Source organism: Maylandia zebra, linkage group LG1 (genome assembly GCF_041146795.1).
Source record: "Maylandia zebra isolate NMK-2024a linkage group LG1, Mzebra_GT3a, whole genome shotgun sequence".
NCBI lineage: Eukaryota > Metazoa > Chordata > Actinopteri > Cichliformes > Cichlidae > Maylandia > Maylandia zebra.
In genome coordinates, this window is record NC_135167.1 from 7,651,933 (window position 1) to 7,674,826 (window position 22,894).

The window sequence follows — 22,894 nt, forward strand, 5'->3', positions numbered from 1 at the left end:
CAGCTCATCGTTTCACCTTAAAGTGTAACATCTGTTTCAAACGAGTAGAAACAAGAATGACTAATTTGACATCTTTATCCCGTATATCTTTTTTTTGACAGATGCTGAGGCTTCCAATAAGACTGTAATTACACAGACTGTAACTACCGGCAGATGATTCCTTTTAAAAATATATTGGAAAAGACTCCGTTTTCCATCTGATTACATTCCTGCGGCTAAAAGTACAAGCTTGTATTGTCAGGATTAGACCTGCAGTGAGATGCTCCTGACAGGGAAAGTTCATCCAAGCGCTCAGCTTAGAAAAACAACCCTTCTTATGACCTATTATGTTTCTAATGAGATATTTTATGGGAAAGTTTTTAACCTGTCACTGCTCAATGGGGAAAAACGACTCCATTCATCTATGTTAACTCTTTAGGGTTTGCAGGTCTTTTATTTTGATTTGGCAGGTGATTAAAAATGTAATAATTAAGTTTAAAAAAGCCAAAATGCGTAATGAAACATGTACTATTATTCTAAATGTAAACTCATCCACTTCAATTAAAAACTCAAAAGCTGCAGAAATTGTCAGTAAACAACGATGGGAAGAAAAGAGGAATCTATAGTTACTGCCCGTTTGCAATAAACACACCAAGAACAGGTACAAATGCAAGTTTATTCATGGGAAATCAGTTTGAAATGTGACATGAAGTTTGGATTAAAGGCAAGCTGTTTTCACACATGAACTTTGGAAAATATATACATATGTAAGCTCAGTGTGCTTAACACAGAAGATAAAAAAAAACATAAAAACACGCTTAGTTATTGAGTGCAGGCCTGTGTGAACAAAGAGATTTGGAGTTTGTTTTTGAACGTCAGCGCAGATATAACTGATCTTAGGTGAGCAGCCAGCTTGTTCCAAAGAACAGGAGCACAGTAATTGAGTGCGCCCTCATCATACACCTTTGTGAATCAAATCCAGGTAAGAGATCTTTGCCTGATTGCTAGACAGGTGTGACTGGCTTATGAATCAGGACAAATGATTCTTATTGATAAACACAAGTGTGGGGAATCATCTGGAGAATCAGAATGATTTTAAATGGAAGGGTTTGTGCTTGTTATCTGTATGTTGCCACCTCTCTTTGTAAGGAAGAAAATTGTTTATCTCAATGCCAGTCATGGAGGAGCCATGAAGGTGTTGTAAGGAAAGCAAAAAAAGCTGATGAATTTGACAACTAAGGAAAATAAAACAACAGTATGTGAGGAGGAAATCAGAAAACCCACACCTTTCCAAAATGTCTACTTGAGAATGATGATGGTTTAAAAAAAATTAAACTTTATTAGTAAAATGTTTATCCCTGAAACAGTTTGTAGCTGCCGGCATTTACTTTTGTGGTACTATCCGCCAGCCTAGAGCTATAAATAAAATACTGGGACTTTTTCCCCTCACTCTTTGTTTCTGGGGCAAACATAACCACTTCTTTGGACCTTCCTTCACATCCATTCAGATAGTTTTAGCAATCTCCCTGCAACAATTTGCTGAAGTTTGGGAGCCCTTACATTGGTGCTATCATCATTATTTCTTGTATTGACACAATGTTATTCTTTCGCTGATAAATTCAAAAAATTTCGTAAAAAAGTAGCCAGAAAGGCATGGGAGGAATCGCACTGAACTGGACAATCTCAATAGTTGTGAGCTGCATCAGCCTGATGTGTAGTTACATTTCTGGGAAGATGCACATCCAGTTATGACACAGGTTAGGCTATAGATTTTGATGGGTCTGTGGTTACAGTGTAGCTGCTGAAGCATAAACCCCCAGTCCCCTCCTCCAGCTCTTCAGGAGGGCTACCAAGGTGTTCGCAAGTCTCCTCCCTGAAACCCTTCACCTAAAAGGTCTCCATGGGTACTATTCTTTCTACGACCATTTCTTTTTGGTTGGTGTTGTAAAGTTAGAGAAGGAAGGCTGAGATGGTTTGGGCATGTACAGAGGAGAGACAGTGGATATATTGGACAAAGGATGTTAAATATGTAGAGCTGCCAAGCAGCAGGAGAAGAAGAAAAGCATAGAGGAGGTTTATGGATGCAGGGAAGGAGAAGGACAGTGTTGGTGTGACACATGATGTCACATGATGGAAGCAAACGATCACATGATGATGAGCAACATAAAATTAAAATTTTGTGAATGAGGTCATTTGTCTAAAGCTGTCCTTTTTCACAGGTGACAGGAAGTACACAACTTTAGATGTGCTCTTAATTCTGGAAATACTTTGTGTTTAGTGGTCACCACTTGCTGTAATTCAGTGACTTATTTTAAGTATAATTCTACCATGGCTTCAACTGCACATCATATGCACTTTGTACTAGGAAGTTGGCAGGATAGAGACTGTTTAATGTCTGATCCCACCACATCAGACATTTCTCCCATGCATCTCTGTCTGTCTAGGAAAGTTCAAGCACATGCATGAAAACAGCTGTCGTCAACAGATTTTAACCACTTGTAGAATTGCTGCCATTAATCTCTGCCTCTACTGCTCTACATTAAATTTACTGCCTTGGGTAATAGTATAAATCATGATAAGGATCAACTTATAATGTAAAATATGTAGAAAACAAACACGCTGTCTTGGTCTCTTCCCTTCCCTTGCACTAAAGCTGATGTTAAGTGGGCTATTGTGTGACAACAGTTAAACAGTCCTCCTGCATTTGTCAAGAGAAAAGGCTTTTGTTGTTTCCGTTGATTATAGTGATTTTCATTAATTACATATCACTGTCAGTACTGAAAAAAGGACTGTGGTGGCTTTTGGTGTTCTCACGTGGACTCCTGAGCAAACCACCGCTGCACTTCAGCTTTGTTTTCTGTCACCCACTTCATGTTAGCCGTTGTTTTCTCTATGGCCTGCTCTAGGGCCATGGTGGCAGAACCAAAGCCAACACTGAGGTTTTCTTCTTTGAATCTTTTAAGCTGGAGAGAAGAGCAAATACAAACAGACAAAATCAGAAATTTAGCAATCGTTGTATTTATTTTCTCCCAAATGCCCAAAGGGAAATTCTGTGTTTTTCTGTGTGGTTGAGGTTTTGTTGGCTCCATACCTCCTGTAACTCATACTCTGTAGAGAACCTCTGTGTGATTCCACTGACAAGATTAGAGAAGGAAAATGATCCTTTTCCATATCTAAAAAAAGAAAAGGGAAAAAAAAAAGCTGTAGTTCAGCAGAAGGAATTAGTAATAGGTAGGTAGTCATGCTTGAAAACTCAAACTGGGCAAGTAAGTGAAAAAAAAAGAAAAAACCCAGCAGGATCTGCACCTAAAGAAATGTGATTACTTCTTAAATCCTGCTGTTAAATTCAGCTTTTAAAATTCTTTTCTGTCTTTAACAATTAGCTTGTGAGTACTGACTATTTAGAAACAAAAGGATAGAGCTCTCACTGTTGGAAGATGTAACTCCATCTAGCATTGATGAAGTTCCATGCTAGCGGCATCCCCACAACATTTCGGGCAATATTCTGGATGGTAGAGGTGGCGTCTTGCTTACGGATCTTAGTTGGGTCTAGTGTGTACTCCAGATACCTGAGTCAACGATATACCCACATACAACGATTATTTCCGAGGGAAAATGGAAAATATCTGATATCATTCAAAGTTGTGACTGCACAATGCCTGCTATAGATATTGCTCAGTTTAGTGCTGCATAAATAAAACTGAATTAAACTATAAGGGAGGGAATCAACAACCAGAGACCAGGAGATAAAGTAGCATTAATGGTATATGGGAACTATTTTCTATTGTGACCACATTAATATTTAACAAAATTATAGCACATTTATAGGCAATAACACACAGCTTAATATCTTGGAGGTGTGGGGGGGCTGCTAAAGGCTTTCTTTAATTTGCATGGCCACCCTCATTATTTGGAAAGGGGTCCTTAGGGAGTGTAACCCACTCGCTTACTGATCGAACTGACAAACTGATTAAAAATGAATTACCGTGCATTTGTTGATGAGTTTATGGGACTGCATAAAAACAAACTCATCCCAGACAAGATAAAAACACCCTTGGTGGCCAGCATCCACAAGCAGGATTTATTTGTTTGTGAGGATATAATTAAAATAGTACTGTTTAGATAGCACCATGATGGGTGGTAAATAGAGTACAAGCCAATTGGGAAAGCTCAGTTCGACACACTTGTTTTTCTGCTATGATGTGAATCTCTTCACCACCAGTTCACAGTGTTACATTTACTGTTTTTAATGGTTCTATCATTAAGATGTAATTGCTATAATTGCTCTTATGCTGCAAAGCAGGTTCTCTTTCTCTGTGTTCAGTTGTGAGTTTTATTCTGAATAAACAATCAGTTTAGCTTCTTTGAAAAGCATTTACATTGCTAATACATTACTATACTTCCACAACACACCTGTTCAAAAGCCAAGGTATTTTGCTGCAGGCCAGTGCAGACCTGAGCCTGGACGCTTCAGATGCCAGAGTAGCATTCTTGAACATGTTCCAGGCAAAGTCCCACTCTGCCACACCACCAAAGGCTATGGCGTAGCAATAAACTGTGCTTTTCAAGTTGGGATGGATCCTGGTGAACATAAAGATTATGCAATGAATTTCAAATGAATCCTAGAACACTGGCTCTCTCCTCTCCCTCTCTCTGAATGCACACACACAGACATACTTGGCATATAGGTCACTAGCTGTTTAACAGTTTTGTAAACAGTTCAGCAGTCAAATTTAAGAGGTCTGAATTATGGCAGATTATAAGAAATATTCATTCTCACACTGTTCTAAATTCCTTACTGCTCTTGCAGTGGCCAGGGCAAGAGTCTTTGGACAATTGCAAATTGTCAGTGTCTGACAAAGTGTGGCATGTCTGAGGTCAGCATGGGAATGACATATCTACTTGCATGTCATGATCTGCTGGATTTGTAACTATGAAGATGCATTCATTTAAATTTATTTATTTATTTTATTTAGAAAGAGGGGCAATACATATTAATGAACATTTTAACAAATGTAAATATGCCAGATTATAGCCTTGGGCTAATTTCCATCTGCAGAACCTCTGGCAGGTTGGTGTTAAACACAAGTTAGTAAAAAACATACAGAGACAGTATTTACAGGTCATGTGACAAGGACAAAAACAGTGATCACATTATACTAGAACAAACAATGACAAGAAGAGTGGACACAGAGGACAATATAGATAATAATAACGGAAGCATAAATTTTATTGCACAAGACCCAGTATTGCACAGGCCCTTACTGTCCTGATATTGAACTGACCCATTACACTAATGGGTCAGTGCATTGACCCATTACACTAATTACAGGTCTTGTTTCTAAAATCTGTGGTGTCAATCTCAATTTCATGTTGCTGGTTATGAGCTGCATCATAACCGCCTAACCCTAAAAACACCTGCTACTGCCAAGATTTGCCAAGACTGAGTAGTAAAAGACAGATATAAAAGCCTTAAACGTGTATGAGAACTTTCATGGGCTCAAAAGAACAGATTGAAACTATTTTGTACTCACGGGTTGCGACTTGGATTTTTCATCCACTCTCTGTACCAGCTTTTTATAAGCTCCCTACAGCCTTCCACTCCCGCACTGCAGGCTATCCCAATAGCATTTATCTGATTATACCTGAGAAGATTTTTTTTACAGAGACAAACAATATATACAAAATCTTAGCTTTTTGATTTCATATCAAAAATCTGTGTTTAAAAGAGCCCTTACTGGTCGGTGTGTCCTGTAGGTACTCTTGTCCAGTTAGATGTAATTGTCTTGAAATGCTCAAATAGAGGTTGTATTTGTTTCTTAAGGTATGCCTAAAATAAGAGTTAGAGTTAGTTTTTTTTCCTGTCAGTTGACTCTTTTATTTTAAACACTCACAATAGGCAAGAATAATAATTAGCATGTAAACTAAAGTAGGGCTAACCTGCAAAACTCCGTAGACTTCATTGCGGTCAAACATGAGAATATAGTAGTTGAGGTTTCTCAAAGCTGACTCCCAGGGGATGTAGTCTCGCTCTTTTGACAGGTATTTGGTAGTCCTCAGAGCCAGTGTGGTGCTGATTATTTTGGCTCTGGGGGAAAAAGAAAAGGATGCTTTTTCACACATAACTGTTTAATACTTTAACTTAAGATTTTTCTTTTTCCTTTACCTTGCTAAATTGAATGCATCATCGATAATTTGTGCCCTGTTGATGATTGATACAGCCTGAAAGAAAGAAAAAAGTCACATGCAAAGTGTATAAGACAAAACAATTTAACATTTAAAATTATGAAATGTAATACACTGAAAATGCAATATGAAAAATGACATTGAACAAAGCCAACATATTTCTGTCTGTTAAAGCTCTGAAACCTTGGGCTTTATCAGATCAGCTGGAAGGACTCTCTGTTCTCATGTGTTTGTTTGTTTTGCACTCCAGCAGTTGAAAAGGCATTCACAAAGGTTGCCTGGTAGCCAAAAGTGAGATTGTTGACTTGACTGCTTGGTTTTTTAAATTCCTTTGCCACTGAAGGGTAGCCTGGATGACTTAGATTGTGACTGATTGTGATTTTACACGCTTGGGTACCGACCTAAAAAGTACTATGAACTCATTGTCATGTTAAAGAAATCAATTTCAGATGATCTCAGCTTTGTAAATTGGCGTCTTATACTGCTGAAAGCAGCCATGAGGAGATGGATGGACATTGTCAGCAGCAATACTCAGGTAAGCTGTGGCATTTAAATAACACTTGGTTGCTTCTAATGGGCCCAAAATGTGCCAAGAAAATATCCCTCACACCACCACCAGCTTATACCACCAGCACCAGTCTGAACTGTTAATCCAAAGCAGCATGATCCATGCTTTCATGCTGTTCATCACAAATTCTGACCCTACCATTTGAATACTGTAGCAGAAATTAAGACTCAGATCAAGAAACATTTTTGTCCAATTTTGGTGCAAATAGTAGCCTTGGTTTCCTGTTCATAATTGATGGTAGAGGTACCAAGTTTGGCCTTCTGCTTCTTTAGCCCATCTGCTTCAAGGTTCAATGTGTTTTGTGTGTATTCAGAAATGCTCTTCTGTTACTTTTCAATCTCAAAGCAGCCTGGACATCACCCTCTAGCATCAGCAAGGCATTTTCACCCAGAGAACTACTGCTCACTGAATGTTTTCTCTTTCTGACCATTCTCTGTAAATCATAGAGACAGATGTGTGGGAAAATCCCAGTAGATCACCAGTTTCTGAAACACTTAGACCAGCCCATCTGACACTAACAAGCATGCCTGTGGCGGGGGCGTGGTCTTTGGCCTGCTGCAGAGGAGGGGAGCTCACGGGACGGCGCTGAGGCGGGAAGGAGCAGGTGCCCGGAACTGACTTGATGAGGAGAGACTTTTCTTATGTCTTGCAGTGAGAAGGAGTGAGAGGGACAACGGGAGTGACGGAGTGGCTGCGTCCGGGGCAAGAGCCAGAAACCGCAGGGAAAATCACAACTGTAAATAAAGCACTGTTGAACTCTCAAACGCGGAAGTGCCCATCTGTGGGTCGTGTGTCACAATGACCTTCTCAAAATCCCTTAAATCACTGAGATTTAGATGCTCAGTTCTATTTCCACCATGCCTAAATGCAAAGAGTTGCTCCCATGTGGCTGTGGATCTGATAGTTGCATTAATGTGCAGAACGTGTGTACTCAACAAAGTGGTCAGTGAGTGTAGTCTCAGAGCTCAAATAACTGACAGAAAAAGCAGCAAATATCAACATTTGACAGCTAATACGTTTCTGAAATGTAACAAATTCAGCTCTTGTCTCGTCTTCCACAACAAACTTTGATCGGTGCACTCAAAGAAAAAAATTTAGTCAAAACCCAAGAGTTACACATACTGAAAGCAGTTCAAATTGTCTACAGCTCAGTGTGTAAATTTGGCAAAAATGCATAGATTGCACCAAATATCTTTTTTCTGCTAAGACTTTTAACTTTGAGTTTTTGTGCAGTTATTGTGTTTTTAAGATTCTTTGCCTAGTCTGGTGTTGTCTGCCTTAAGCCATTTAAACACATGAACCTCAGTCAAATTCATGAGACATGGTTTTAGATATTTTCCAAATTATCCTTTACATTCATACTACTGATAATACTGTGTTTGCTTCAGGCAAAGGAGTCTGGAGAGCCTTAACAGGAGGCAGCACACATGATTCTCACTTGATACTGTTAAATACACAATTGTTGTGCTATTTTCATATCAGTGCAATAAGATGGCACACAGAACAGAACAACAGGGGCAGGTTGAAGACCGGCTAATACTGGTTCAAGAGTACCCAGACCTTTATCAGGTGGTATCTGTAAAAGTTCAGGGCTGCAGTGCTATTGTCAGGAAAGTGTAAGATACAGCTAAAAGTATAATAACCAGTCACAGCACAAAGTCTTTGTCGCTGACCCAATCCAGCACAAACCGACCTTAAACATAGGCAACAGAAACTAGGGGAAATTCATAGATATAGTTGGAGTAAATTTAACTTTTTATCTTATTTTGTTTTATTATTTTAGTTTAGTTTTATTTTTATGCATCTATTCCATCCAGTTTTGGTTATTTGAATAGCCGTTGTACAGTCTTTAGTTGTCATACCATATAAATGTGGACATAAAGCACAAACAGGAAAACACTTGTGACTCACCTGGTGGTTGGTGTTGAGCACGGAAAGGAGACGGTCCCAGTTATCAGGATCGTAGTTCACCCTGAAGTATCCAGATACATTTGTGTTTGCGAGTACCCAGTCCTGTCCTGACACTCTCATCGGAATATGAGTGTCTAGTTAAACAAAAGAAAAGAATGACACACAGCAGATTTGATTAATTTAATGAGCTGTGGTTAAACCAACTAATCTAGTAGGAAATGTCTTGTTTTTTAGTCTGTGTGCAGAACTAATACAGCACCATGATATGAGTGTACCTGTTTTTTGAAGGAGCCAGTATTGTGGCTGCTGCACACCCATCTTCATCCATTTGATAGGGACATACCAGGTGTAACTAGACAGAAAAGACATAATGGGAAAAGAAGATAGATAATTTATTGTTTGTCATTTCCATATTACGATTTCACTGCTAGTGGGTACACTGGATTAATACAACAGATTCTTATTGGCTGCTGTCTGAAAAAAAAATCAGCTTAGGTAGAAGCAACACAAACAAATCAGAGTCACATCTCATGTCAGCAACACACGACATCAGCCCCTTCAATGTGAATGAGAACCAGGAGCCTAAAGCACATATGTGTAAGTGCAGCCCCTTCATTTCTCATCTGAGTGAAACTTGCAGCACAAGGTTAAACAGTTTCCTACTTGAACTGAGAGGGTCTGTCCACTGTAGAGTCTGGATCCAACAGGAAGTGTTTCTGTGTGACACTTCCTGTCCGGGTGTCAACACTGACGACTGGGTAGCCCATCTGGAGAGTCCAGCGGTTCATGATATTTTCCACAGAGTGTGGAATATGTATTCCTGGTGCATTTTCAACTGCCTGACAACACACACACACACACACACACACACACACACACACACACACACACACACACACACACACACACACACACACAGAAATTTAAGATAATTGCACACACACACACACACACACACCCAAAAAACACAATACCAGTGAAGTCATGCAGGTTAACCAACCTGTTGGAGATGATCCCACAGGTCTGTATATACAGTGTTACCAAAAGCGAATGTGTTCAGGTAAGACTGAAGACACAAAACGGAGATGAGGATCATATGATGCAATCACGAGGAAAGGAAAATAGTGTGAATTTACCAGGAAACATTTTTTGGCATAAATAACCACAGACACAGCATCATTAATTCCTAGTCTGCTGACAGTCGCACACACATTACGGCAGCAGAGATGAAGTGATAATATACTCACACTGAGTCCTCTAGCAAACACAGGCTCGGTGAGAAACTCTGACAGCATCCTTAGCACTGCTGCACCCTTGGAAAAACAAACCGCCAGAATTTGGTGAGCTTGAATTTCTCATAACGGAAAGGGATTTTCCACAAATCCCAAAGCAAACATTAAAACGAGTTGCCGTCCTGATGGTGTGATATGAATCACACGGACGCAGGAAGACTGAGTGAATTGGGAAAACTGAGCGTTTTACTGCAAATTAGCTAAATAAAAGTAATATAATTTAATAAACATGAGAGTTTAAAATCAAAAGGGCTTCAAATCTGGCTATATTGTCCGCAAATGTGGGTGAAATTGTAGAATATATACTTAATTTCTGTGAATCAACTTGCATAAAATGTTGTGTAAAATTATCGGAGGAGCAGACCTTGCTGTAAGAGATCGTGTTGAACATTTCACTGATCTGAGCGGGCTCATTGACTTCCTCTTCTCCACGTGACAGTGGGTGAGAGAAGGCCAAGGCATCCACAGCAAACACCTTCTGAACATCATAAAGGACGATGTGATCTTTCTGCAGCCAAGCAGAGAAAGAGAACCAGGGCAGGTTTTATAAGCCAACAACATCTGTGAAAAGTTACCAATCTGTGACACAAAAGTGTACATCTGTTAAGAACTGTATCGAACTTTGCTGTCTGTGGAGATGCAAGCATGTCTCTTACAATGTTCCAGGTGGGCTCGGCGTAGTCGACTCCGAGGTACTCAACATATGATGCAAACCCCTCGTTTAACCACAAGTCATTCCACCATCGCAGAGTTACCAGATTTCCAAACCACTAAATAAACACATGAGGAGTAAACAGATGAGCATTTCTGCCATGACCAGGGAATTAACGTTTCCATGAACCTAGACTTTGGCCAACATTAGCACTATCAGTCACATCCAAGCAACACAATAACCGAATCAGCAGGGGATTAAAACATTTCAAACCACAGGATTTCCCATCTGTTTTTATGTGTCGAGAGCAGGGTGAAATTACTCCACTGTCACGATTTGTCAGCTGCTCTTGCAAAAGGGAGTAACACAAGTAGATTTATTTTTACAGTACTTGATGAGTGAAGGAAGGAGACTTTGCTGCAATCACGTTCATTTCATAATATAATGTTGCTTTAGTTTGTGATGCCTAAAGCTTTGAGAAAAGAGACCGTCTGGGTTAAAAACCAATGCTATACCATGTGTGCGAGTTCGTGGGCAATCACAGTTGAGACCCTCTCTTTGTTTCCAGTGGAGGAAAGGATGGGGTCATAGAGCAGGGCCGTTTCCCTGTATGTGACCAGACCCCAGTTCTCCATTGCTCCAGCGTTGAAGTCGGGCAAAGCGATCTGATCTGTGGAGATGAAGGGTTAAAAAAACATGCTGTGCTCAGGGAGATCATTGAAATGAAATGATTTAGCAAAATGGTCTACCTGACTTTGAGAGAGGATATGATGTGTTGTAATAATGCTCATAAAACCTCAGGATGGGTCCTGTAACATTGAGAGCATAGCTCCCCTGACCATCATCTATTGCTTTTCTCCGAGCCCAGATTCGAATCTGCAAAGAGTAATTTAAATCTTTGAGTCCAAAAAAAATTGCTCCTTACCATTTCATGCTCGTTTTAACTTTCCAAGATCATATTTGGAAAAATATAAGCTGGGAAATGCTTTTTGGATCCCGGCCTCACTGGGGATTTAAGTGAATATGTAATCCAGGTTTCTTACCAACAAATCGTTTTGGTTTGACTCAATGGGAACAAAGTCGCTGACGATAAATGCCAGTAGATATGTTGACATTTTCCGCGTGGGCTCAAATGTTGTAATTTTGACAGCCACACTGTCAATGACAGCCTCTGAAGCTTCTGTGCAGGCAGAGAAAAATATTAAACACTCTGTTAGCATTAACAGTGTTTAGTTACTTATTTACTTTAATAACTTGGACAAGGTGTTTTTTTATTAGTTACAACCAATGACTGAAGAAACAGTCATTGGCTTTTCTACAGTCACTGGTTTATGAAGCAATCACATTACCTACTACTTACAACATGATATCTATTCTCATTTTGAGCTTGTTTTTCCATTTGCACTGAAAAAAAATAAAAAACTGAAATAGTTTTGTTTATCCAACGAACCCTTTTCCTTGCCATTGGACAGAGCCACAGTGTCTCGTGAGTGAATGATCGTGACAGTAAAGACTGCTTTCATGGCTGGTTCGTCAAAGCAAGGAAAGCTTTTCCTGGCATACGTTGCCTGCATTTGTGAGGTAGCAACAACTCTGCAAAACATTGGAAATAAAAAACATTAATGGAAAACATTCACCATCAATCCAAAAGCCTTCAAAAACTGACCGAGAGAAACATTAAGCAGATAATACTGCAGCTTTATCACGGACACTGGCATCTTAAAATTATGCACAATCTCATTTGGTGTTTGCATGTGATTCACTAAATATTAGACACAAATCATCACATATTAAATAAATCAGAACATCGATAACACAGTCATTCATCCAGCTAACAATCATAATTCACAAGTTACTGTATTGTGTGAAGTACAAAAAGAAAGTGATGTCTACATTTGATTGATTGGCTGTATGGCACAAAGTGATGAAAACTGCAATCTACTGAGAACGACAAATATGACTTTCACATACAGTTTGGGTAAAGACTCATTCTGCAGCTTTCACTCAAATCTGACCCGTCCACTGGAAGGAGTAGAAATTCTTGCGATAATGGAAATGTGCATGTTAAATGATAAATATAACCTTAATCTTGACCTTGAAATGTAGCTAGTGAGTAAAACCATAAGCAGAGAACAGGTTCAAAACATAAAGCTAACAGTGGTTACCTGTCTGACAGCTCTGTGATTGCAACCTCCTAACGCTGACATGTTTGCTCTCCAAAAAGAACCCAATATCTCACCAGCAGCATCTGACAGAACAGCAGTATTTGACACCGTGGAATAAGAATGTGTTGACAAGTCTTACTTCTTTACGCCATCCTCAACATATTCACTCCTGTAGAAGCCCTCCAGGTCATCCGTCAGCTCCCCGAGAAATTCTGTGTGAAGTGAATAGGATTTTCCCGCCGATAATCTGCTGCCTAGCTGAATAACCAAAAACTCAGTTTTCTTCACAAGCCAAGAATTCAGTATAGTGGGCACTGGGGCCTCACCCTGGCTGCTCAGTTTAGCGTGGTGCCCAAAGAAGGTAGTGAAGTTGAGTTTTTTGGAGTGGATGATGATGAGGTCTGTTTCTTTCACACATTTAAAAATTACTGTTGAACGTCCAGTGAAGATGTACAAGCCCTCTGCATTGGGCTTCAATCGTGGCCACAGGGTCAGATTGTAAGAGACGGGGATGAGGGAATCTGGAAGTCTGTAGTGGTCCCAGGGTTCCTTTGGAGTGTCAGGGGTGGTGCTGGGTGTAGTTGTACTGGTGCCATCTGATGCTCCATCTCCTACGTTACCTTGATTCTTGGACTTTTCCTTGTCGTAAGCAACAGAAAGAGCTATAATTGTAGCCAGTCCACAGACCGCGAGTACAAGCATCCCGAGGCCCACATTTTTACTTATGTAGTAGACTTTCCCCATGTCTGATCAGAAGGTCAATGCAGGAATCAGAGGGATCTCAGTCTGCTTATGTCAGCACGGCAGAACTCCTCCTTCTCAGTTAATGGGTGAGCTATTTACATGGCACCTGCCGAAAAAAAGAGGAAAAACAAGAAAACCTCAGCCATTTAATCTATAACTTGGCATCTCTATTTTTTGTAATAAACGTCAAGGATGCTTAACAAGCCATGTAGTTTCATAGTTACTGTTTTGAAAGAGTTATGTAACATTAATAAATCATTCCATTTCTGTGATGCATTATAAAACCAGACTTCCAAACTAGTACTACTTGAAAAACGTTTCATTATTCCTCATCCTGCAGGCAGCGGGTTTAACACTGAAAAAGACACCAAAGGGTTGAAGGTGTTGTTACTCAGACTTCTTGGCTTTGGTGTTTTGCGCTGGTCTCATGCAAAACAAAAAATGTTTCAGCATCACAAGTCGATCCGAAAAACAACTTTATGTATCACAATGAAAATGATCAGTGGTACTATAACGTTAAAAGAAAAAATCATCTGAGAAAAATTGGGGGTAAATATTGTCACAAAGGCAGCAAGCTGAATAATGAAGCATTAAGCCAGAGCTCATCTTTTGAGTGCCTTTAGCTTTTCTGTGGGTAAATTCAAACTATTCCTGTTCTATTTTCTGAGTCTTTTCCGTTTTCCCACACTATCAAAACATCAGTGCTATTCGATCATCAAGCTGAAGAAAACAGGACGGGAGGAAAAGGGAGGAACTGTCTGCTGTAATTGATGGTTGGGGTCAATCTCTGTCAACCGCTGAAGATAAAACAAATGAAGCCCGTGTGCAAGTGGAAAAAAAACTGCAGTTCTTGTGGGTATCACTTGAAGCTGAATAATTAAACTGGACCTTTTCACTCTGTTGTTAATGGATTACCTGACAGATATCATCATTTGCTGCAAGTTAAAGACCACCTAAGAAATTTTTGCTTCAGTTTGAATAAAATTCTAGTGTTTAATGAGCTCATAGTACTTATTAGACCAATATCTGTCTGTGTCACAGACCCGGTTCCGGGGACTCGGGGTCCGTGAACAGTGTGGACCATTATTATTGTTATTGTCGTTGTTGTTATTGTATTGGATGTATGTTTGCTGCCCTGCGCTCTTGTGTTCCATGCTGGTGTGTGTACGTGTGGGTGTCTGCGGGTGTGGCTGAAGAATGAAGGACAGCCACCTGCAGACCTGATGGGCTGGTCACGCCTAGGTTCCCACACACCTGCTTCTGATCAGGCTCGTCGGGGGAGCTACTTAACAGAGCGATGGAGCGTCCTCCGGCGCAGGATCGTTGAGTTAGATTCCATGTCAGTGTTTGAAGTGCTATTCAGTGTATGCCTGCTGGAGTTGGTGCCATAACGGCTGTGTCTATCGTTTTTCCCCAGGAGGACAGCGGAACACAGGACTGCAAGACACACGGGGTGTGTGAAGGCACAGGGCAGAGAGCACGAGATACCAGCACTTATTGGAGGACACGTCACGGGAGTCGAGGGAGCACTTTGGAGATTTGTGTGGTGTACTTTTACTTCACTGTAAATAAACCCACTGCTCATTCCACTAGTCCAGCGTTTGGGTCCTTTCTCCAACATTCCCCACGGTATGCCACCCAGACCGTGACAGTCTGTGCCTCATACCCATACAGTTTATAAATGCAGCTTGCTAAATTTATATGATAACACCACTCTTTCATCAATACAAGGTAAGTTCTGGCTACAAAACGTGGCAGTGGCCAAAAAGATAACAATACATGTTCAAAAAGCAAAAATTAGACCAGTGGGTAATATCACCATGGCTGCATCCAGCTTAACCTGTCTACTGTCTATGGTCAGAAAATGGAAAGCTAATCCAGTCAAGGACCAACCCTAGAAAAGCCCACAAATCCAACTTCTACCTGAATCCAGGTAGTACCCGATTGGGGTTCTTCTGTCGTTCCAAATTTCAGACATTACCCAAAATTGACCTTTTTGTTTTTGTAACCAAAATTGCAGTCATGTATTCCTAAAACTCTAACAGTGATTATTTTAAATGAGTCAGAGATAATGAGAAGAAGTTCTTGTTATTTTTAAAACTTCACCTACAGACAACGAGACGTGTAGCTCCTGTATTCCTTCTTGTTAACTCCTGTTTGGTTAGGAAGTAGCAGCATGCATCCAGCTTCAACTCTGAATTCTTTCTAATTTTACCAAAAGACGCTGCTGAAATCAAAAGTGTCATCCCAGTTCTTGTTACTCCTTTTGACACGACAAAGAACACTCATTAGCTGCCAATTCGGTTCAGCTTGTGCGTTAGATTACCTTCCAGCTACGTCTCTTCCTTGCCTCATCAGTATCATAAAGCACTCTGCATGCAGACCAGTGCATCCTATCTCCCTACATTATTTGCATCAAATGGTTCAACTCTTCACTCTGAATTCTCTGTATTTTTAGCAGGCAACCAGCAGGTTTTCCTGCACTACCTGCAAAAGTTACAGTCATTTAGCCTCTTTGTAAACAAGAATGCCTTTCCAATGAGTTGTTTTCACCATATGTCATTTATTCATATCATCCTGTCTTTCAGGCCTATAATCACACAAACCTACTCCTTCTCAACACCACCTTAACTTTAGCTCAGGAAGTTGCAGCTCACTGTCCACATTCTTGCTTTTCTTCACCACAAATCCACAGAATCCTGTCTCATCACCATGACCTTTTGTGACGTTTTTACTGAAAAAGGAATTTTTCTCTGTCACAACCTCTGTGAATATTATCATATGTTTCCAAAGACTGTAATCTTGCCTTATAGTCATCTAAATTCTAAAGCATTTTGGTAAATATGCTTGTTCACTTTCTTTTCAAGAGGTAAAGAAACTGACAGAATACTCATGTGTGTACAGTAAACATGAAATTGGGCCAGTGGCCAGTTAGCAAACAAGGAAACATTTTTTCACGGACAAGAGTCACAAGATGCTTTACAGAAAACAGTCTAAGACAATACAAAGAGGACAGAAGAGAAAAAGATAACGAACACAAACTGTACAGTGCAAAAAGTGACATTTACCCTTATATGAAGCAAGAACTGCACAATAATTAAAACAGGGTTAAAAGAAGACCCAAAATTATGCTACACAAAACCTCAGCTGGCACAAAATATGTTGCTAAAATGCTAAAGTAAGTAGATATATTGTCAGCTCTCAACAGGATCGTGCTAAGTGGCTTCAAAATCTCCGTTACCCCGCATCCTTATGTGGGTGCAGGGAACAAACCTATAGGTATGGCCTGTATTTATATAGCGCTTTACTAGTCCCTAAGGACCCCAAAGCGCTTTACATATCCAGTCATCCACCCATTCACACACACTGGTGATGGCAAGCTACATTGTAGCCACAGCCACCCTGGGGCGCACTGACAGAGGCGAGGCTGCCGGACACTGGCGCCACCGGGCCCTCTGACCACCACCAGTAGGCAACGGGTGAAGTGTCTTGCCCAAGGACACAACGACCGAGAGGTAGGTAGGCCAAGCTTAGCACAAAGAATGGAAGCACAGGAGGAAAAAAAAGAAAGAAACTGTCACGATCTGAGGAGACAGACCGTGCGGTGGTGCGTGTGGTGGACCCAGGTGCGAACACAAGAGAGTAGACCGGAGTAACTTAAACTGAAAGTGAGCCTTTATTATGGCTGAAGACAGGTCTCAAACAAAGCAGAAATACCATGACTGAACTAAACTAAACTGGGAAACAGATACTGATAAACTATGAAGACTCGGAAAACCATGACGAAGCCTGGCCATGAGGACATGGAGGGTGGGAAACACAGACTTCATGAAACACAGAGACTAAATACACATGAGGGATGATCAGGGGAAGTGGCCACACATGGGAGCACAGCTGACACACATGAACCTAAAGACAGGACAGGAGAAGTGAAACTAAATACACTGACATTGAATACAGGCTTTCAAAGTAAAACAGGAAACATGGAGATTAGACATGACATGAACTAAACATAACCACGCAGACATGACAGGTAGACGCACGAACCAGGGAGACTGAGTACAGGGGGAGATGACATAAACAACTAAGAAACAAAGGGCTAAACAGCACCCTAGAAATTAACTAGACGAACTAAGCTAAAGCATAAATGAATACAAAAGATACATAAAACTCAACACTGGATCACACGACCCAGGACCATGACAGAAACCATATTAACTGGTACTTGCTGTATATTAAAGAATGCCTCAGGTATTTATTTGAGGTCCTTTTTAATATTGGACTGTCCATTTTGGTTTTAAGCATTCAAATATATATTTCCATGTAGTAGCCTTTCCCACTTCACTTTGTCATTAACTCATTTCCATTTGTGTCATTAATATTTAACAGTAGGAGATCAAACAGCCTTCACCTCTACGCTGGTAGATATGCCGTGACATCATAAAAACACTCTAATGAACCTGTTATCAATAATTTCTCAATATTTACAGCTGATTCTTTCCATGGAAGACTTTGCATCCCGAGTTTTATGGAGTCTTGGCACAACAGTTCATAAAGTGTAACAGGGTAACGGTTATAAATGAAAGTGAATATAAGATTTTTCTATTAATTCTGTCTGCTTCACCCGGTTTTGACTTGAAAATGAAAGAGAGCAATGTAACAATAACACCTCTGTACTATTTAGACATCACAACTGGCAATAGAAGTAATAATACCTTGTTTACCAGTTAAAGAGTGAAGAGATATAGAAAGATACAGAAAAGAGACTATTTTCTTTCAGAATCTTCTCACATTATCGGTATTTTCAGTGAAATTGAGTCTAGTTATATCTGCTAGTGAACAAACAAACAGAATACAACCCGAAGTCAAAGCACTCTGTGTCACTTATGACTTGTACCAAACCAAAACCCTGAACATGTAGTTATTTATTTCATAATGAACGGTCTCACTTTTCCTTCCTGTCTGACAGCATGTCCATGTGACTGCTCATCAGAGTGTCCTGAAACACAGGATCATCATGATGTTGTCACAGCCCTGGGTCGTGTAACCTAGCACTTTGAGCTTTTTTGGTTTTTTTAAGTTCATTATTTATTTTTAGTCTTTTTGGTATTAGCACCCAGGTTCCTCAGCTGTACTTCTTCGTTCATTTAGAGTCCCTTGGGTATTCACCCCTGTGTTAAAGTTCCCCTTGTTGTTGAGTGTCTTGCCTGTCAAGTTTTATGTCTGCACGGTTAATGTTGTCATATTCATGTCATGTCTGCGTCTCGCCGTGTTCATTGTTCTGTGCGTCATTATGTTCATTCTAGTCATCTGTTTCCTCATGTGTCTCCACTTCCCCAAATCACCTCATTTGTGCGTATTTAAGTCCTTTTTCTATAACTGTTTGCTGTCAGGACGTCTGCCCATTTTCCTTCATGTTATCTACTCATAGTCACAGTTTTAGTCACAGTCAAAGTCATAGTTCATGTCATACGAACTTGTCTGTTTATCTTCGTGTAGACTTGGTCTTGTTTTTGGTTCAGTTCATGTGTTTGGCCAGAATTGGCCAGAAAGCTTCTTCTTTTGTTGAGAACGCAGCTCCTTCCTTCGGTGTCTGTTTTTGGGTCCGTGCAACAAAACACAGCAGCATACCCCGCCGTGACAGATGTGTTAAATATCTCATGATTTGTTCTGTGTTAAGAAGGCTTTTCATTCTCTATTTATAACAGAGTATTTTATATCTATATATGAGGTTGTTATATAGTTTTTTACATTTATTTATATTATATATATGCATATATTATATGCTTTCAATCGTATCTTTTTTAATAAAGGTAGTTGGTGATTAGCGTTGTCACCTGAGTTTGAATCCACCAGCCAGCTCGGGCCTTTTGTGTGGCATTTTCATGACTTCCCTGTACTTATATGTGTAAACTTTGGCTCCCTCCTGCAGTTCTCTATGTGTCAGCCCTGTGACAGCTGAGATAGGCTGTAGTACACTGCAACGCTAAATTGGATAAGTTTATAAAGAAACTTGATGGCTGAATTGTGTACAGAAAATACCTTGTCTTGGAATCTATCATAATTCTTCACAGGAGGTTTATATTTTAAGTTGAAGGTTAATAGTTTCATTTTTGTATTCGAAGAAATACATCAGTGTTGTGTGTGAAAGTTTTATTTATGACTTGGACTTTGACTTAAATTTGATACCCATTACAGGATGACATCCGAGCCAATTTTATCTGTTTACTTGTTAGAAAAGCTGACCTAGGCCATAATGACTAACTTTCCGATCAGTCATAAAAGCGAGTAAGTGATTGGAAATGAGTCATGGTGTTAAGTGTGTATTAAACCATCATTATTTAAGATGCTATTGTTCATTTTGAGCTAACACATTTTAGTCTGAACTTGCCACTCTTTCTGCTTGTGTTATTTAGCTTAGTTTAGTTTGGATGTGAAGTGTTAACAAAGATCAGTTGTATCTTCTTCCAGTTAAGTATACGCAGAGCTGTGTCTTCGGTTTGTTCACAAACATCTAATTAAGAACGACATAACTGATGGTTGATAATAGTCCATGGTCCATTGTAATGATAGCTTGTAACACTCATCAGAAGGTGAGTCCAAAGCCATGATAACATCCACATCATGATGATTCAGCTTCTTTAGAAATGAGATGCTAAAACAATAAAATGTGACAGCTTTTATGTTTATAGACCAAGAGAGGGGAAACAACGATAAACATTTACCCCGCTTACTTCATACATAAATTCATGTGTAGAATAAATTGATTTAAAAGATCAGTGGATTCCTTGAGTATGCAAAGACCCACTGCAGTCAGTGGTATGTGAACTCAACAACCTACAGGTGGAGAACATGAGGAACATACACTGGAATGCAATACTGCGGGCCAGGACAGAGAGTTATTCTTCGAGCTGGCTTAGAAAGCCTGCTCTCAAATGTCTGAGCTTTTCCCACGCAACAAAAATGAACTAAAAGCCTACAGTTTGAAAGATTGACTTATACTTGTAGACTACACACAAAAAATGAACAGAAGCTCAGGCTGGAAGACACAGCAGCATGTAGAAAGATTATAATTTGGTGATGATTTTTTTTTACAGAACAGTCATTGTCACATAACAATAATGCACTCAAATTATTATTGTCTATATCTCTTTCAAAGCTTATTTCTTGTGTTATTAATGGAATACCTTTTTAGTGGCAGAGAAATGGAGCAGTGCTTCTTAGGCACCAAAGAAAAGGTGCTGATGGAGAAACAGCAAGCCGCAAGAGCTGAATGTTTCGATGGAAATAACAAGAAGAATTCATAAAATATTATTGCGTCCCCATTACACAGTTTACAACTGTGGCTTTGGAAGACTTAGCGTTTTGTTGAATAAATATTCAATCGAGGGTTTGGGTAGGTCACAGAAATTGTTTTATCCAGCGTGTGGAATTTACAAAGCTTGTTTGGGAGCATGAGTGTGATTATTTACAGTCACTGGGATGTGTTTGTGTGACTATTCATATTTATATTGAGAGTGACATGTGGACTGTTGTGGAGCTGTGAGGATATCAGCACCTTGCTGTTATAAAACTGGATATGACAAAGGTGAATTTTCCAGGAAAAAACGATATGCTCGTACGGTAGCAACTTCTCAGTCCCAACATGTGCTGTTTAATAAGACTTGAAACCATAGATTGGAGTCATAAAAACAACATTCTCATAGACTTCTAGGTTATCTGATTTAATTTAGCAAACAGTGGAGTTGCCCCCTGCGGGGTATTAGAAAGAATATAGATTTAATGAAATAAAGCTTTTATACATTGTTTGTTTGTTTTTGTTTGTTGTTTTTTATTGGTATTGCTGTCATTACAGCATAAAGCTTCAAAATCGCACAATGTGTTACATTTTAATGACGGAAAAGTTTTATAGCATACAAGGCTCGGCTTCTTTGCTGGTGCTAACTTATAAACAATGTTGAAAAGAAATCTAATTTTCAAACAACAGGTTATAAAGTCTATTCTTTCCCATTTCCGCAGTGGAAGGTAAATCAACTGTCTGCGAAATCAATCAGGGAATGAATTTTAATCATCAGTCTTTCAAATAAATCCCCTTACAGTCACTTTAGACCAATTCAATAAGAAATATGATCCAAACAAATCACGAGAACGTTCCTCTTTGCCAACTGAGAGCCGGAGTGGGAATGTTTATCGTGGGGAGGGCAAAGTCACATATTTTCATGGAGTAATAAAATGACAGTGAAAAAGCAATGTGACAAGGCGCATTTCGCGGTGTGATTTTTAAAAGGCCTCCCGCTTACATTCTCTGTAAGTGCTGTGTATTCTTTTTGAAGAGCCACAGAAGAACGTCTTTTTTCTATCATGTGATTATCCGGAAGACCGAGAAATGCAGGACAGCGCACCTTCTTTTTTGTGTGCTTCATCCGTGTCCTATCACACTTTAACCTTCAACTTTTTTTAACAAGATTTATCATTATCCATCAATAACTTTCGACTTATCTCAGACATTTAAAGGTAAAAATACCTTTTAGCACTCATGCAATCATTCCACTTGTTCGTGAACCTGTGACCGACACAATCAACTCTGTGTTTACTCACTTCCACGCTGAACAGATAAGATACAGTCAGTTTATGGGGGCTGCAGAGTTTACATCCAGAACAGCCCATGCTGGATGTTAACAGATGACTAATAAATCCACATCACAGCCACTAAAGCCAAACACTGATTTATCTCACAGCTGCTGTACTAAAGTATTTACTTTGCACTCACTGCAAACTGAGTTGCCGTTGCATACTTTGGTTTTTGATATCAAGTAAGAGCAGCGTAACTCAAAGTATCATGGATTTTCTTAAACGGCATCACAAGACTGTACTTCACAGCGGAAAGTCTGCCTTTGATCCATTCAGAGACCATTTGTGAACAATTACACCAACTTCTTGCTGCACAGAAACTCTAAGGGAAAAAGCAGTGCAACAATTTACCAGATGGCTGTAAAACTTGCACAAAGGACAACTAATGTTACTTTTCTTAGAAAAAAAAAAGACTGGATCAACAAGACTGGTCTCTTTGGTCATATTTTTACTAAAGATATAGAAAACAGTACCTGCCAAACCTTGTGTAGCTGCATGTCCAGCGCTCGCCCGGAATTAAGTCCACAAAAGACGTTCAAGTTGAGCTGGAATGATCCCAGGCTTAAAGACTTGCAGTCGGCATCTGGGAGAACGGAGGTAGGAGGTGGCGAGAGTTATGACAGGTTTCTCTAGAGATGTAGGGAGGGAACAATCTTCTCTATCCCCCAAAATCCCTAAGTTTAGTGGGAAGGGGGGACTGAAAGAATGCGGCTGTATCAACACTGCATTGTGGTCAAGCAGAAAGAGCTCCGATCCTCAGAGGTAC

At 39.8% G+C, this 22,894-nt stretch overlaps 1 protein-coding gene across 2 annotated transcripts; it reads right to left on the minus strand.

Annotated features, from left to right (window-relative positions):
* Positions 1-636: 636 nt before the first annotated feature.
* Positions 637-22,829, minus strand: anpepa (alanyl (membrane) aminopeptidase a). Of its 2 annotated transcripts, none has more exons than XM_004539751.3 (21): positions 22,611-22,829; positions 12,893-13,603; positions 12,039-12,181; positions 11,632-11,768; positions 11,338-11,464; positions 11,104-11,258; positions 10,593-10,706; positions 10,301-10,444; positions 9,892-9,957; positions 9,645-9,710; positions 9,308-9,483; positions 8,920-8,996; positions 8,645-8,778; positions 6,146-6,201; positions 5,920-6,067; positions 5,718-5,809; positions 5,514-5,624; positions 4,393-4,560; positions 3,408-3,548; positions 3,071-3,152; positions 637-2,942 (listed from the first exon to the last, which is right to left on the minus strand). In XM_004539751.3, the coding sequence occupies exons 2-21, from the start codon at positions 13,495-13,497 to the stop codon at positions 2,790-2,792; spliced, it is 2,895 nt and encodes a 964-aa protein (XP_004539808.1). In that variant the 5' UTR covers positions 13,498-13,603; positions 22,611-22,829; the 3' UTR covers positions 637-2,789. The 2 variants fall into 2 exon arrangements, with proteins under 2 accessions (XP_004539808.1, XP_004539807.1); XM_004539750.3 differs by having other exon boundaries at positions 22,602-22,829.
* Positions 22,830-22,894: the final 65 nt, after the last annotated feature.

What these genes read in the sequence shown, in the direction of transcription:
- anpepa (XM_004539751.3), bottom strand. Translation starts at nt 13,497, where the DNA reads ATGGGGAAAGTCTACTACATAAGTAAAAATGTGGGCCTCGGGATGCTT. An exon ending in TGTTTGCTAGAGGACTCAGT is followed by an intron (nt 9,711 to 9,891) that starts GTGAGTATATTA and finishes TTGTGTCTTCAG; the next exon opens with TCTTACCTGAACACATTCGC. An exon ending in GATGCATTCAATTTAGCAAG is followed by an intron (nt 6,068 to 6,145) that starts GTAAAGGAAAAA and finishes TTTTTCCCCCAG; the next exon opens with AGCCAAAATAATCAGCACCA.